Raw genomic sequence first — 16,582 nt, 5'->3', positions numbered from 1 at the left:
TTCTTCCACTTAGATTTTCAATATGTACACCATCAGAAGCAAGAAAGTGACTCTGGTGTTTCTATAGACCCTCAGCAGAAATTGGTGAGGTAAACAAAAAACCTTTTCTGTATTCCCCTGGTCACAAGGGGAATTTAGCTAGAACATTCATACAAGTAGAAGAATAGCTTTCAAAGAAGGATTATTACAATAGTTATTAAGATATGAAGTGTCTGGTGAAATTATGTATTTTTAAATATTAACCATTCATTAAAATGAATAGAATCAGTGCAATTTGGCATAACTGATGTACTGTCACTTAATTTTTTTCTCCCTAAGTCTTGCATAACTTTAGTTCTACAATTAACTGAATATGCTAATCTATTTCTTTACTAAATTTTGCAGATTCATTTCTAACAAACCTGTCTTTCTCTGAAGATATTAAAATATATTTAAGACTCATTTATTATTTTCTGATAGATGTACATAGTAAATTCTACTAAATTCTACCTTGGGGATTGATGAGGTTTCTGTGGCTATCATACTCCACAGAATTAAAGAAGGATCAAATGTTGATCTCCCTGATAACTACACACCCCAAAACTACCACCTATTTTAGATTATTGCAGTAGGTTGTTTAATATGGAAACCTGATGAATATGCTAAGCTCCAGTTTCCCACATCCAAATAATAGTAGGGATCTCAAAACTGCCAGTTCACACTAACGACCAAATAGTCTCTGTGAATTACTGAAAGACAATGAAGCACATAAAACCACAAAATAAACACATCTGAATGAAGCATTAGCTGTACTTTTCTCATTTAACATGTTCTTAATTTACTTTCAATTTTATGTAGCATACCACTGTGTCTGTTACCATGGCAGTTACGATACCAGATAAGAAGCTATGTTATTATAAAATAGCTTATTGAGATAGACTTTTTTTAAAACAAAACTTTGTGACAGCACCCTCCTGTAAACCTTTCACAAGAAATGGAGATACTACTGTAAGTTACTATTCAGGGTTCAGAGACTAATGATAAATATATGTTTAACACTGATGCACATGCTTTTTATTTTTATACAAAAAGTGAGTCTAATGTATGTATAACTGCTCCAGACAATCGTTAGCAGTAATTACAATTGTTTTTTACATATAGAGAAGGAAAAGGCTTTCCTGCATAACATCTGCCCTCAGCCAAATTAAGTGGTACACAAAAGCTATGTGTACATAAAAATGATAAATCCTGAACAAGCTATACAGAAAACACTTCTCATCTAGAGCTCATTCATAGATTACCCTCATGGAATCTCATTTAAATGCAATACAAATGACACTACAATCTGCCAAGCTTCCACATCATTTCAATGAAAGCATCAAAGGTGAAGAATTCCAGACCAGTTTCCCTGTACAGATTTGGTGTTGACTTTACTGAAAGATAAAGAAGAGACGAGAAAGACGTTACCTGACTGGACTCTGTTCCAGCAACACTAAGATCTTGAATGGATCTGCGCCTCTGCTGTCCGTTTCCTGCTGGGAAAAAAACAAAACAAAAACAAACCAGTGAAATCTATTCAGAACAAAATAAGAAGGGTGCGACTGTTGCAGAGGAGCTTGGAATTTGTACAAATCCACAGAGAGAAAGTGAGAGAGGGGGGGAGAGAGAGACAGCTGCAGAATTTTAACTCAAAACATGCTGGCCTGTCAACAAAAAGTATACCCTAATACAATAACCACTCCTACCACATGAATAGCTGCTGCACTCTACTCCACCATCTTCTGTCACATGTATTTGGTCAGGCTTAGTACTCAGGGCAGGAGCTGGTGACGACATCTATTTCAAGTGCGTTACGTTATGGGGATTTCTAAAAGCTAGACCGCAAAGATAACAGGCTGCCAGCTTTAACCTGTTGCTCTTTGGTGTGCCCAAGGAACACAGCAAGGACTTCTGCCCATGTGCCGCTCCCTCACGAAAACTAAGAAGTGAAAACACTTCCTTCTTGTCTTTGTCTCCTTCAGATGAACAAAAATATGTCCTATTCTCATGCTCTGAGAAGTGTGAAAAGGGGACTGTTCAGCTAAATCACATCTCACCATCAACCTACTGAGCACAATGCTGTAATCTTTTCCTCTTCTCCTTCCACCTGTTAGCAATTATCCACCAGTGACAGCTACATAAAACAGTTTAATTTTTAACACTGACACGCAATCAAAGGCATTTCCAGGAAAGAGTGTCTTCTTAAAAATAAAAGGAGATTATGCAATGGAATCTCCCTGGCTACTTTGATTTTTATTACGGTGATTGTTTATATTGTCTCTTGAGAGCAGGTCAGCTGTCCAAAAGGAAACACCAAAACGTCCTGAGGAACAGCTGACAATGCTCAAAATTCTTGCTCTTAGCTCTGCATTACGTAACTTCTCTACTGGAGGGGAGCATCTGAAACATGTCCTGCAGCCGCGGCAGCCCCTCGCCCAGTGACCCTGCACGCAACAGCCAACCCAGCTCACTCAAAGCCTTGTAACAGGCATCGCACTTTTAACCTTTTAGATACTTCTTATTCAGCATCATTTCCATATAACTCCACAGCCAATCTTGACAGGTGTTTTGATTTGCAACAGTTACTACAAAAATGTAAGACTATTTAATATCAATCAATACATTTAATGGTATCATACTTTAAATTATTAAATATAGGTACTATTACATGTAGGAACACATTACCACAAAACATCAATACAAAATTCTCAGTGTCACTTTACAATTTGTGATGGCATTTTATGGTCTAAAATTTACAGAAAGTACTATGAGAAACAAGCATATAAAAAAATCAAGAAGGATTCTAGAATGGGAATATATTCTTTGCTTTGACTTTAATTTGAATTGCAGCTTTTCTGTGGTCTTGATCTTTTGCTTCTGAAGTTCAGGGAAAGTATATACTTACCTAAGCAACAATGGTTATATTATGTTTAATATTTCCATATTAGAGATCGTGTGAATGACAAATTATGTCAAAATTTCTGAACTTGTTCATTTGCAGTGAACTTTTCCACTACTTAATCATTTAACAAACAAGATATACATTTAATAAAATTCTGTACTGTTGGATACTTCATCTGGCTGCCACAGCTCATCTCAATATTCAAGATATGGGCGATCCACCCACGACCGATACAAAATTATGTGCACGTTTCATTCAACAACACTGTTATAAAATTAGCTCAGCTGAAATAGGCTTGCAAAAATATCTGAAATTCTCATTTCAGATTAGCAACATTTGTGAATTTAAAGAACCCAGCACATGTGTTGCTGAAATATTAGAACATGGCTGCCAAAATGTTAAAATAATAAGGGTGGGGTGCAAGAAAGAAAAGAAAATGCCTTGGGGGCAGAAAGAGGGGCCAAAACTACTGTGTTGTAATAAATGAACACCTTTAAATGAAATATCTTCAAGTTAGTAGCATGAGGGAAGAGCAAGCTCTACTAGGCAATGCCACTTTAATTAGTATAACTACTGCAGACATCTGGCAAATAGCTTAGACAAAGCAGAAACAGACTACGAATCGACAAATACTTATTGCTCCAGATTCAAGACAAATTTCGATTGAAAAATATACTATACAACATATGATCTTTATTTGAAATAATCACTGCTACTTCTCTATGCTTTCCTCTCACAGTTTTGATCTTGTTCTTACCTCTACATCCATTTAAAACTAACTTTTTCCTCAGTATAAAAATGAAGAGAAGTTAATATACAGTAGCTTGATGCACTATGTCAGGATTTCAGTGGTTTACAGGATTTTTTAAGACTAAAACTAAAACATCACAAACATACTTCCTGGCCTCAAAAAACCCCATTTCACATACTGTTGTTTATTTCTAAAATGAAATTCAAAAGGAACAGGAAACTTCCATCGTTTGCTGTCCCATACTCCAGCAAAAACAAATTCTACAACTTATGAAGGCTTTTGATCACACCCCCTGCAAACATCCAAGACCAGCTATGAACTCTTCTCCCTGCCCTTTAGCAGATACTCGCGTCTCCTTTTAAACTTTCTTATTTGTGCACAGTACACTCTCTTCCTTACACATCTACAAGACCTAAACCTCTCTCATAGGGCAGGATGATCAGTGAATGTAACAGCGCTGGAACACGTTTTAAAGAAGTTAAAACATTGATTTGAATTCCAGAAGAATGAAGTGAGCTGGGGAGACAAGGGTGGGATTTCTGGCTTATACTGATTTTAAAAGTAGATGGAAAAATTACAGACCTAAAGCATCTATAATTCCTATCTATTTTCTAAAGACAATTAAAATGCATCTATCCTGAGTAACCATTTATGTGGTGTCAGTGCTCTAAAAATCTTAACACTGTGGCACAGTTTCAGATGACAAAATTACAAAGCCAAATGCATGCACGCTATATGCATGAGATGTCTAATGTTGTCAGTGGAGTAAAGCCTGCACTTGAAGGAATGTTTACTACATGCTGCTTGACTGGTTTGTATCAAAAAGGTGTTCTGATTATTTTCCGTGATTGTATTACAAACTCTACTTAATTTTTGCTGTTTCTTTAAACATATAGCTACTTAAGTCTTCTGTACTTACTATGGTTTTTATTTTTCATATATATATATATATAAAAAAATAAAATGTTGGTGTTTATTATCTATACTATACATTATATATAATATAAATTGAAAAAATATTGATACTTCACTTGACTATCTGGTTACAGGATACCATTACTGAAAACTCATTTGCCAAGTTGTTAGGCAAGAAAAGAATTTGTTGATCCATTTTCAGTTTCTAAGTTTTTGTAAGCTAGTAACACAAAACAGCATTTTAAATGAAAGAAAGTTCTATTCATCCTTATTTAAACCTATTCAGAAGGAAAAGCAAATATGTATTAAAAACTTCCATTTCTGCCAACATTTTACCTTCAACTGATAAAAATTTGTATTTTACGACCTCGGTAGCATAATCAGTTCATGGATGAAAAGCAGCTGAGGCAACACATTACGAAAAACCCCAATGATAGCAGATGTAATACTCATACTTCTAAAATAGCCCTGCCCAAAGCAGCTGACTCATGGTAACATGCCTGCACGGTGCCTCCCCTCTACGGGAAGCAGCTGCTTCACCATGTGCTCAGCAGAACTTCAGGCAGCAGCACAGACCGGGTCAGCACTCCCGCTGGCCCAAGGATGGAGACAGACTTGCTCAGGGAAGTCTGGAGGAGCTGGGTATGTGGAAGAAGTGCTAAGGAATGTAACGGGGTGGGATCGAGATGGAGGTGCCAGTTTGGATATCTTGGAAGTATAACTAGAAGGGGAAAAGTGTGTTAAGAGGCCAGGACTGAAAGCATTGTGCTGAGAGAGTAAGGAAAGGAAAGAGGTGAGAAACTGGCCACCTTATATTGTCTTTAAAAGAGTAACTGAGCAAGGTACTTCTGAATAACTGCTTTAAGTATACAGATAAATCTAATTAGTTTACTGTGCTGATTATCACATCCCTGTCACGTAATGATTGATCTTTTTTTCTGGCCTTGGTATTCTTAAGGGAAAGCTGTTCTGACAACTAGAAAACTTTTAATATACAGCCCAGACTTATTTGCAGACAATTTACATCTTTTTCTGTAGTGCCAATACTATCTTTTAGCTTATGTAGTTCTCTCTTCCTAGTCTATAGATGAATGTGCAGCTAAAGAAAAATACTCATTTCTCAGCTTTCCTTTTGTGGGCTAAAAAACCCATGCTTTCAAGATTCTTCTTTATACTCTCCATCCATCTCAGTAATCTTGCTGTTATTTCAGAGCGCACGTCCATTTCTTTTATATGGCTGCCCAGAAGAGTATGTTGAATTCCTGATTAAACCTCAGCAAAGGCCTGTAGATAGTGTTAGCGCTTCCTTATCTTTCCTGGAAATGAATCCTAAGATGTCACAATTTTTTCTAACTGCACTACATTAGTGCCTTATACTACCTGGGATTAATCCGCATTCACCTGCTATGGTCCCATGTCATTTTATTAAAAGAAATTGTTGCTAGTGTATGACCCATAGTTCATGACACTGAATTTTACCCTATTTCTATTTTTTTCCCCAGTCACAACAAAATTCACCCTATGTAATACTGTAATCCTCCTCTTTATGAATAGTTGCTTCTGAAAGCATTAACAGGCAATTTCATTATCACTTATTTAAGACTTAAGAGTAAATTTGGAGAAAATTCATTAATATGCTTGCTCCAATCTTATGCCTTCTTTCATTTCTACAGGTTGCTATTCCTCTTGTATCTATTCCAAATTCACCTTGGAATTCCCTTCCTGTCATGTTCAATTAAAATAGTTCAGGTGAAGAATATCTAATTGACTTCCTCTGCCTAAATAAGTAAAACCAATAGACTGGTACAACCTATCTTGTGAAAGCCACATGGCATTTTATTTTACTGACATTTTAATTATTCTCTAAAAGTTTCAAGGTTTCTTGGAAGCCTCTGTGCTGATACATGTAGACAGTGTACACAGACAAGAGGCACTCAGTTCGCTTCTAGAGATCATCTGCCAGGCTCTCATCACATGTTGACACTGCAAAACTTGACAGATCTCTGCACTTTCTCTGTCTTTGCTCTCTCAGGATTTCATTCATGTCATGGCAGGCTAGAACCATTTGGAAATTACAGTAGAAAGCTATGCTAGTAAACTTTCTTGCTGATTTGTTAACCTCAATGCCAAATAAGCTTTCTTTTAATGGGTCGTGTGCTACTGTTCTTTGGGATCTACTTTTTGACGTTCTGTATTTTTATGTGTAAACTTCAATAAAGTTATTTGAAAGAAACCTTTGTACAAAATTATCTTTTGCATTCAACTTTGAAATACCAAACAGTGGCAAGATTTATAAGAAAACTTCCTCAGATGACACAAATTTGTAGTAGGGGGTCCACAGTTTTTAATGGATCTCTAGATTAGCAGTAGATACTATGCCTTGCATCGCCTGCCTCTAACAAATCATTTTGAAGTGACTTGCATACCACTACTGGTATACCTATCACAGTTTGGGATTGATTATGCTTATTTTTAGGCTTTGAGAAGTATGAAATGAAAGAAGGAAATCCACTTTGACTGCAAAAAATGGAAGGGGAAAGGAAAATGATATGCTGCTCACTAGACCTGGGATAGATGAGAATTATTCATTAAAGTCCCAGCTGAAATCACCAGCTATGATGTCTGATTATACCGATTTTCTTCCTGTCAGAAGCCTCTCCTAACAATTTTAGTTTCCATTAACTTAAACACAACAGAAATACCTCATGCACACACATTTTAGCTCTTAAAAAGCATAGTCAAATATAAGAATTACATAGATTAAGTGTTAATTCTTTTTAATCACAAGTATCACATCGATTTGAACTTCTGTACATAACGTATTTAAGTTTTCTGTTCTACTAATATTTGATTAGATTAAAAATGGGTGCTCAAACACAAAAAAATTCAGGGCAAGATAATTACCTAGACAGGAATTTTTCAATTTATCCATTTTCACCAAATAAGGTATTGTAATGAAAGACTGCATGTATAGTTTTGCTCTAAGAGGAGTCTGAACATCAAGATCATAAAGGAAAAAAATCCTTCATCAGTAAAAGTCAACTCGAACTTGAAGATGGAATCCTTTACTGATAAATGTAAGTTTGTACTAAAATATCATGCTCTTCTTTACAGAGACACTATGAAAAAACTATTGGGATAATTTCTAGTTCTGTCCTAGAGCAACTGGAGCAAGAAGTATTTTTAGCAGTCTGATCATTATTCCGGCATCTTAACCAACTGACCCGTTCACCTGGTCTGCGATACCTGGTATGATGATCTCAGGGACATCCAGAATGTTGCCAAATGAAGCAGTTTTACGATGGCCTCGTTTAGGCTTGGAATAGGCTGAAAAAATACACATATACAATACACATGCAAAACACTAAAATGGCAATAGCAAAATTATTAAGTTCCTAATATTGCATTTTTCATAAACTTGGTTAAACTATAGTTCATGCAAAAATGTGTCATGCAGAATAAACTGCATTGCCTTCCACTCATGCTTACACATAGTAAAGCAACTGTTAAAAAGCAAAAAATGCAGAACTAGCTGTCATTACAACACTGTGTAATTAGTTAATAGTTAGCAACACAAAAGTCAAACACAGAAAGCAGCATGGCAACAAGGAAGGGAAAACCAAATGTAATTATCCAAAACAGAGAACAAATTAAATTATTTCAGATCACCTGTATATTTGGAATAAATTCTTGATTGCCTGAACTTATATAACATTTTCTCTTTAGTGTTGGGTACAAACTATTTTATAAACAAGATTAATAGTTGGGTACTTCTGTTTCTTTAAACCACCTCCTTTTAAAGGAAATCTCATCTGTCTCTGAAAAAAGCTTACTCTTACTACATTTGACAATCAGGCCTGCCTTCCATTCTTTTGTCCTATTAGTGAAAATTTCTTCTTTTGCAAACGGGGTATCACTACCAACCTCTTCATTTCTGAATGATATTCAAGAAACTTTACATACTCTGGAATAAAAGCTAGTCATACATTTCTTATTTTACTAGTTGTGTAGTTAAATAGTTCCCATTTAGAGAAAAGTCTGAATACCTAAAGGTAGAACATTGCAGCATATCCACCTCAAACTTAATAAGTAATGGTAATGTGCATTATGTGATTTACACTTAATCTGGTGATAGATGGAACAAGAAGATTAAATAATTCTTGACCTGATTTACTCTTAACAACATCCCAATTCTCACCCAGCCATAGGTTCACAGCATAATATTTCTGTCATGCAGTTAACAAGACTAAAAAAGAAAAGCAAAACCAATACAGTGCTGTTTTAGCTCTTTTACAAAAAGTTACAGTCAGATGGGTTTGACTTCATTTCTAGTAGTTCACTACTGCCTGAAGTGGCTTCTTAAAAAAATTTAACTAGTATGTTCAATATATACTTTTGTTTCAATAAAAAGAAACCCTAAACTCATTAAAAAAAAAAAAGTCTTAGAATATTCTGAAATAATAATTATTATTCAGAGCAATGTACTTAAGGAAGACAAACCAGGAAAATTAAAACCTCACACAAAGGAGGGCCAGATTATCTCTACTAATGTCAAAAACTTACATTGACTTTAGAGTGTCAGTGACCAAAGTGAGTCCTGACATATTTTAAAATTACATCAGCATGTTATTCTTATCAGGTAAGTATACAGCTGCCTTCTGTGTTAGGAAACCTTTAGATGTATTCAGGGTGAGATGTGCTACACAATCATCCAGTCAAAGACTGACAATACAAAAGACAAATCTTGGAATAAGGCTTTAAAATAAGAACACGAAAGTAAAAAGTGTTTAGGGCAAGATAAATATTATTTCACAAGTAACTTCAGTATTTAGTAAAACAAGATCCTGGAGTAATCATAATACAATGAAGAACAAAAATGAAACAGTCATGGTGCACAAGAAAGCCAGAATATGATGCATATTTCTTTATTAATTAGAGCTACTTGATTACCCTAATTTTCAGATTGGTAGAAAAATACTAGAACAGCTAAATAACCCTGGATAACCAAAGTAATTTTGTATGATTATTTAAATCTGTGGTTATATACCATAACAAAAAAAGTTTCACATATTTTAATCTATGCAAACTTCAGGTTTTAACAAACAGTATCTTTGATGAAGAAAAGAGACAAGAAAGTGTTTGCCAAGTATACACATTTTTATTAATTCACTCTTCTGGGAAGGATAAAGATTGCTTTCACCATGAAATTATGTATTTATACTTACACATAAATTCCAATTCACTCAAGGATTAAATGTTTAGACACAACAGTTTATAGCTACCTGAAGCAAACCTGGCAAAACACCTGTACCTTTTAAAAATTTTTTTAACAGAAGATACCCATGCTTTGTTAGTCTGATGAATAAAATCTGATCCGATGAAAAAAACCTAACTATGTTTCTCTTCTGAAATCTGTCAAAGTGTATTTTAAAACTTATTTGGGAACATGCTGAACTTTAAACCTACCTCAACTTCAAAAATATTATAGAAATAACCTTGAAGGAAATGTTATTTTAGAAATAATTATGCTAGCAGAATTGGAATAACATTATTTCAGGTGCAAAGGAGAAAGTTGTACATTTGGAATAGGACTGATGTTTAGAAGTCTCATAATGATTTTTTTAAAAAGGTAAAAGTCTAATTCAACAAAAGTAATCTCTTCTGCAACCTTAGAAGTACCCAATTAGTATACTCAACCTTGTTGAGTGTACAACTGTGAATGAAGCCATTTTCCCCTGCAATTAATAAAGGACAATAAAGACTATATGAAAATTTAAAGTATTTTCATGCGGCTAACGGTATTAACCTTTTGTAACACTATGCATGTTTTACATCTTCCTTCCAGCTCCTTAGTCTATCCCCCAAATGTCCTTTCATTTTACCTGTGATGGAAGCTATTCTTGCTTCTATTTCAGACATGTCAGCACTCATCCTTTTGGCTTCTCCTGAAACAAGGGCTGACTGTGGTCGCGCGCGAACATCTGACAAGCTCTCCACACTGCTCCCACGAGATGGGGGTAAACTCAAACGGCCAGGATCACCCTGTTTCAACAGTCACATTTTTAAAAAGAAAAATTCTGCAGAAGCCTCCATGATATGCACAGTATGTAGGTTAAAATGTATTTCTGTAATGTGCATTTTAAAAGTGACAAAATTTAAAATTTTTAATTCAATGAATAGTAATAATTTAGCTATTACTGGCATACAAGAACCAAATTATCTGCAACTTTCAAAAGAATCTAACTTTATGCAGATCAAAATTGAGTAGAATTAGGCCAATATTGTCACAAGAGAATCTTTGTATTTTTTCATCCTACTTGAAATAAAACATAGTATTTTCAAAATTCACTTAAAAGCTTAATCCTTTCACGTCATACTAATATTTTAGTTCTAAGTTAAGGCTGCGATTTTCAAATATATTTTTTTTAAGCTAATGAATCCCTTTAAATAAAATGAACTAATTTTTTATTTCATTAGAGATCTTCTTTAGAGCCTTCCAGTTTACCTTTTTGGAATCATTCAATATTTTTCCATCCCCTTTCACGTTCTTTCCCTATAACTAACTGGCTCCAATTTTGTACTATTTTTGAAAGAAGACACTAATGTTTTGTAGCAGTTTCAGCACTTTTTTCCACCTTTGTCCATTTCATTATTATGGTTCAAAATTGCACGTGTTGGCTTACCGGCTGCTTGGCTGTATTCTTCATTTGCTGTGCCAATTTTGACTCTAAACGTTTAATAGTGTCATTGGTAGAAGGTCCTTGGAAGTCGCTTGGTTCCATGTTAGCATCGCTCTTGTTACTTGTGTTTGTAGAAGTGATGTCCATGAATGAACCTAGAAATCATTAAGGAGGAAAAAAAATTTGAGTTTCTCCATTAAAAATACTGAAGTGCATCTCTTCACTTGAGCATTCTCAGAAGCCTAACTGCTTTAAAGCAACACTTTTGAAAACTTTTAGTGAGAGGCAAGCGGCATGATTGCAACAGATCCATTAATGTAAAAAGTAAAAGGAATGAAAAAGATGGAATACATGACTAAGTACTATGATTACATTCTGAAGTCAGTCTTTAGCTTGCTCTGAAATTGTTGGGGTAGATGTTACATTAACAACACAACCAGCAACCTCATTCACAATTAATGACAAAGTCCATCATTAATCATAGAGGAGCACAGATATCTGAAAAATAACAGACAATATATATTTATTCACAGTTTAAAGTGATAAATCTTATCTTAAAATCATGTGTGGAGGGGTGGAGAACAGCTAGTAAAGTCAGTACAATGCTACAGCTGAAAGATTTTGTAATATACAGGTCACTAAGTTGCAAAGTAGCTAAGGAAACTTTATCCAAAGTAACAACAATTTGTTTGGAGATAGAAAATAAACCAGCCAAGCAGTGGAAGGTGAAGACACCTAAGATTAAGAACAACTGAAGTGGGAAAACTGTACTCTAAAATAATGAGAAGACTGAATAATCTTTATTTTCTATGATTAAAAAGATCTCTCTGAGGGCAAGACTACCTGAAAGCCTGGCCCACATTTTGTTCCATTCACCTTTCTAGTGATCTCCTTGCACTTAATTTAAATTGCTCTGTTTACTGCATCTTAACATAAAACAACTGCAAGTTTAAATTGTGGAGCTCGTAACTGAAAGCAGGTGCAACTTTCAAGAATAGTCAAAAATTTCAAAATGCCAACTCCTAAACATTACATTTGAGTGAAAGAGTGTCAACTGCTAGCAACTTTCACGGGGAAGAAAGGAGGAGACCTTAAACCTGGTCATTTGAAGACAGCTTTTATTATATATTTGTTCTCCATTAAAGGTAGACTTCAGCAAAACCATTTGGCAGAGAACACTAAACATGATGTGGCATGAGGTCTTAACAAAAAAATAAATTTCTGCCAATGCTTAAGATTTTGGAAAGGTTACCCTTCCCAATTTGAGTTCAAAATCAATATGAGAACGTGCTTTATAACTCATCTGCATAATTTCATGTTGCCGTTCTTTTCTCTTATTTATCTAAGTGTACCTGTACTAGTTGCAGAGTTGCTTTGGCCTTCATCTGAATACTGGCAAGGATACTGCAGAGGTTCATCAGCTCCTGGAAAGTACTGTGAAAAAACAGCAATGATTTGATAGAAAAGTAATTAACAACTGTTTTAAAATTATTTAAATAGCACCTCATACAGTAATTGATAAATTGTATACTATGTTTATAATAATTTATGAGAAATAAATGCAACTGGTTTTAGTAATACATTAAAACAAATCTATGACTATTTTTATTAATTTCCCCAAATTGGTTATGTATACCACTCCTATAAGCAGAGGAATTATTTCCCTTCTCTACTGTAATAATTTGACAATTTTTATCAAAAAGAGAGAGAAGGAGAAAACATGCAAGTCCACCTTTACAGGGTGATAAAAAGCATACCTTTTATAATTTAATTTCCCAACTTAATAGGTTAAGAAATGATTAAGATACTAAATTAAATTTTTATACCCGCATTAAGTGTGTCATTATTTTAACAATTTCCTCCATGGATGGTCGTTGTGAGGGATCCTTGGACCAACAACGGGTCATTAAACTCTCAATTGGTTTAGGTAAGTTTTTGATCAGTGGTGGCCGAGTACCTATAATTGAAATTAGAAAAACCCCTTAATTTCTTAAACAGACTGTAAGATGACTGAGTGACTGATCTCTCTCTGGTATTTTGCTGAATAAAACCAGAAAAATGTATAGTTAATTGTAGACTGAAAGAACTGGCCTGTACTTAATCTTCTCTCTCACAAACAAAAAATTGACAAAAAAAAGTTCCTTTCCACTACATACAAGTTACAGTTACATACAAACAAGTAGAAAGAAAATTAAACTTTTCCGTGAGTAGTGGTTTGAATAAATTCACTGACTGACCAAATACAACATATTACAATGGCTAATGAATATGTTACCACTTTCTGCAGAATAAAGCTCTAGACCAAACTAGGAAGAAAGTAGTAACAGTCTTTAGTTCCTAGTGCTGTACTTGCAAGACAACAGAAAGAAACCCAAAAGAAAGGAAAAAAGTATTTTTGAGGGCTGATTTTGTTGTTAAGAACTTCCTGAAAAAATTAATCACTGGAAGTACCAATTTCATGTGACTTTTTCATGGCCTATATGCATTTTTAATTACGTATTTTACTTCAACTGTTGTATAACTATTCAGCTGTTTTTTGATTCAAGGTTCTACTCTTTTTACTATTTCAACGAGTACAATTAATGGACATCCAGTTGTGTTTAATACATGAGATGTAGTGACATTTTGCATAGAAAGCAGCAAGTATTTAAAAATGTATAAACCATAAGAAGTAATACATGAACTAAGAGTGCCACAATGGTTTCAAGTGAGATGAAGTGCATGGACACTTCCTTTCTAAGAAGGAAAAGAAAGGGGGGGGGGGGGAGGGGAAGAGGAAAACAGAAAAAAATAAAAGAGAAGTTTTAAAAGCAAAAGTAGGGACAGATAGGGAATTTGCCTTCCCCTAAAGGATACTCTCACACCTTACCAAGGCTTTCTGATTTATGAATACATTTACACTTACTTTTACAGTTAATGCTTTTATGCAAGGTACTCATCAGTCCTAATCTCAATGACTCGTGTCGCTGAAAGACTGAAATAGAGAATCTCTTCATTGAGAAACGCCATTTGCAAACATCTATCTTTGTGCATTATTATGACTATAATGCTCATCCATCCTATCATTGTCTGCTCATTTATCTTCTTCACTGAATAGGATGTCTGTGCTCACCTTAAGCTTCTATCATTTAGTACTGAAGCAATGATGCTAAGGCAGAGTACTGGCCTTCATTGCTTGTTTGTTAATTACATCTTCCAAAAAAGTTTGTGCTTTCTTTGATGTTGTCTTTTGCAAATGGCAGAAACTCTTTGCAGACATTCAATGAACTACTTCACTATCATTACTTTACTCTTCTTAAAACTCTGCTTTGCCATGATACCTAAAAACACACTGTTAAAAAAGTTACACCACTATCATGAAGATACTACAGTCTATTATTCTGACCAATGTTGTACCACTGTTTTCTTTTGTCCATATGAATCCAACCATTGTCTCCTGTTTATAGTCTAAGCTCCTGAGAATCCGTTCTGTATAGTACCTAGCATGTCCTGCTCCCTGACTGCAGACACAAAGGTAAAACAATTCAAACAGCAGAACAAAAAACCCACACCAGATGAAAAACAAAATAACATTTTTAATTACTAATGGTCCTGCAGGAGTTTAATGGTTTCCAGCATTTCTAAAGACAGGTCAAGTTACTTAAACTCACATATTTACTGTAGATGTCCAATTAAAAAACTGACAACTTGGCTAATAAAATTGTCATTCATCCAGACAGAGGGGTTGTGTGGTTTTTTGTAGCACATGATTCAGATGATTTTTAAAATGGAATGTCATCACAAAAAGAACATGGCTCTTCTCCCTTGTTTGTTCACACGGTAGTTACATGTAGGAGGGAATGCAGGCACTGTAACAGCCAAATAACACAAACTCCACACTGACACAAAAGTGGCAGTCTTAACTATTAGTCTTTATGACAAAAATGCATATTTAATAAAGTATAAAACTGAAAAACTAGTAACTTAAAGCTGCATAGGTTAAGAGTGTTTAGCAAATTTACAGGTCAAATGCACAACTGCAAATGCAATAAAATATTTTCAACTCACCATTGTGAACTGCCCACATTATGCGGAAAGCTGGACCACCAATCTCATCAAAAGGTTTCCTACGGGTGATTACCTCCCAGAGAATAATACCCCAACTGAAAACATCACATTTTTCACTGTAATTGCTACCTGGAAGAAAGCCATCAATATAATTTGTCTCTTTTCTATAGAACACATGAAAAAGAAGTACAGTTTGAGCTGATAAATAGCTCTATAAGCTTCTTTTCACTTAACATTTGTTTTGCTGAGAAAAAAGTTTTCTAAAGCTGGCTGATTCATGCTAACTTAAGTCTGAAATCATCTGACAGTAGGAATGTTAAGAATGCCTCTCTCTGGAAATAAATCCTTTTCACTTGGGAGTCATCCTGAAATGATAAAATGCATCAGTTTTCTTCTACAATATAAATCACAATTTATTAAGTTTCAAAGATCTCTTGCATTCAGGATATAACTGACTACACTTGCTTCCTATAAACATTCTTCTTCAACTCACTTCTTCCATGTTAGTCACAATACTCTCCTGCGGAAATCAGGAGGTCGAAGGCCCAGCTAGAAATTAATCTGGCTTCAGCAATCAAGGGTAACAAGAAATGTTTCAGTAAGTATGCCAACAGCAAAAGAAAGACCAGGGAGAGCCTCCATCCCCTGCGTCTGCAGGAGGAAACATAGTAACAAGTGATGAGGAAAAGGCTGAGGTGCTTAATGCCTTCTTTGCCTCAGTCTTTAATGACAAGACCAGTTGTACTGAGGGAATCCAGCCTCCTCAGCCAGAAGACAGAGACTGGGAGAACACCCCCCCCCGCAATCCAGGAGGAGATAGTCAGTGACCTACTGCATAACATAGACACACACAAGTCTACGGGACCAGACGGGATACACCCAAGGGTGCTGAAGGAGCTGGCTGGGGTGCTCACCAAGCCACTTTCCATCATTTACCAGCAGTCCTGGCTGACCAGGCAGGTCCTGACAGATTGGAAACTGGCCAGTGTGACACCCATACATAAGAAGGGTCGGAAGGATGATCTGGGAAATTACAGGCCTGTCAGCTTGACTTTGGTGCCCGGGAAGCTGATGGAGCAGCTCATCCAGAGTACCATCTTACAACACATGCGGGACAACCAGATGATCAGGCCCAGTCAGCATGGGTTTATGAAAGGCAGGTCCTGCTTGACAAACCTGATCTTCTTCTACGACAGGGTGACTTGCTTATTGGATGAGGAAAAGGCTGTGGATGTTGTCTACCTTGACTTTAGTAAGGCCTTTGACACC

At 35.5% G+C, this 16,582-nt stretch overlaps 1 protein-coding gene and 1 long non-coding RNA gene across 15 annotated transcripts in view; one reads left to right on the top strand and one right to left on the bottom strand.

The window, feature by feature from the left end:
- The window catches only part of MAP3K7 (mitogen-activated protein kinase kinase kinase 7), a 48,581-nt gene that overhangs the window by 13,350 nt on the left and 18,649 nt on the right, over nt 1-16,582 (bottom strand). For 6 of the 14 annotated variants that reach the window (XM_074819527.1, XM_074819533.1, XM_074819535.1 and 3 more), the window contains 7 exons: nt 15,314-15,442; nt 13,093-13,223; nt 12,619-12,700; nt 11,270-11,421; nt 10,469-10,628; nt 7,833-7,913; nt 1,447-1,514 (listed from right to left, as the gene is read on the bottom strand). In XM_074819527.1, coding sequence (XP_074675628.1) covers nt 1,447-1,514; nt 7,833-7,913; nt 10,469-10,628; nt 11,270-11,421; nt 12,619-12,700; nt 13,093-13,223; nt 15,314-15,442 — 803 coding nt within the window. Of the gene's footprint in view, nt 1-1,446; nt 1,515-1,724; nt 3,789-7,832; nt 7,914-10,468; nt 10,629-11,269; nt 11,422-12,618; nt 12,701-13,092; nt 13,224-15,313; nt 15,443-16,582 lie in introns of those variants that run through there. The other 8 variants (XM_074819528.1, XM_074819534.1, XM_074819532.1 and 5 more) reach the window with 6 other exon arrangements.
- On the top strand, nt 5,117-6,819 carry LOC141921233 (uncharacterized). Its single transcript, XR_012622588.1, has 2 exons — nt 5,117-5,228; nt 6,260-6,819. It is a non-coding gene; the product is annotated as an uncharacterized LOC141921233 (long non-coding RNA).

Source organism: Strix aluco, chromosome 3, assembly GCF_031877795.1.
Source record: "Strix aluco isolate bStrAlu1 chromosome 3, bStrAlu1.hap1, whole genome shotgun sequence".
Classification (NCBI taxonomy): domain Eukaryota; kingdom Metazoa; phylum Chordata; class Aves; order Strigiformes; family Strigidae; genus Strix; species Strix aluco.
Note: the sequence above shows the minus strand (reverse complement) of the source record. Positions and strands in the feature narration are given on the sequence as shown.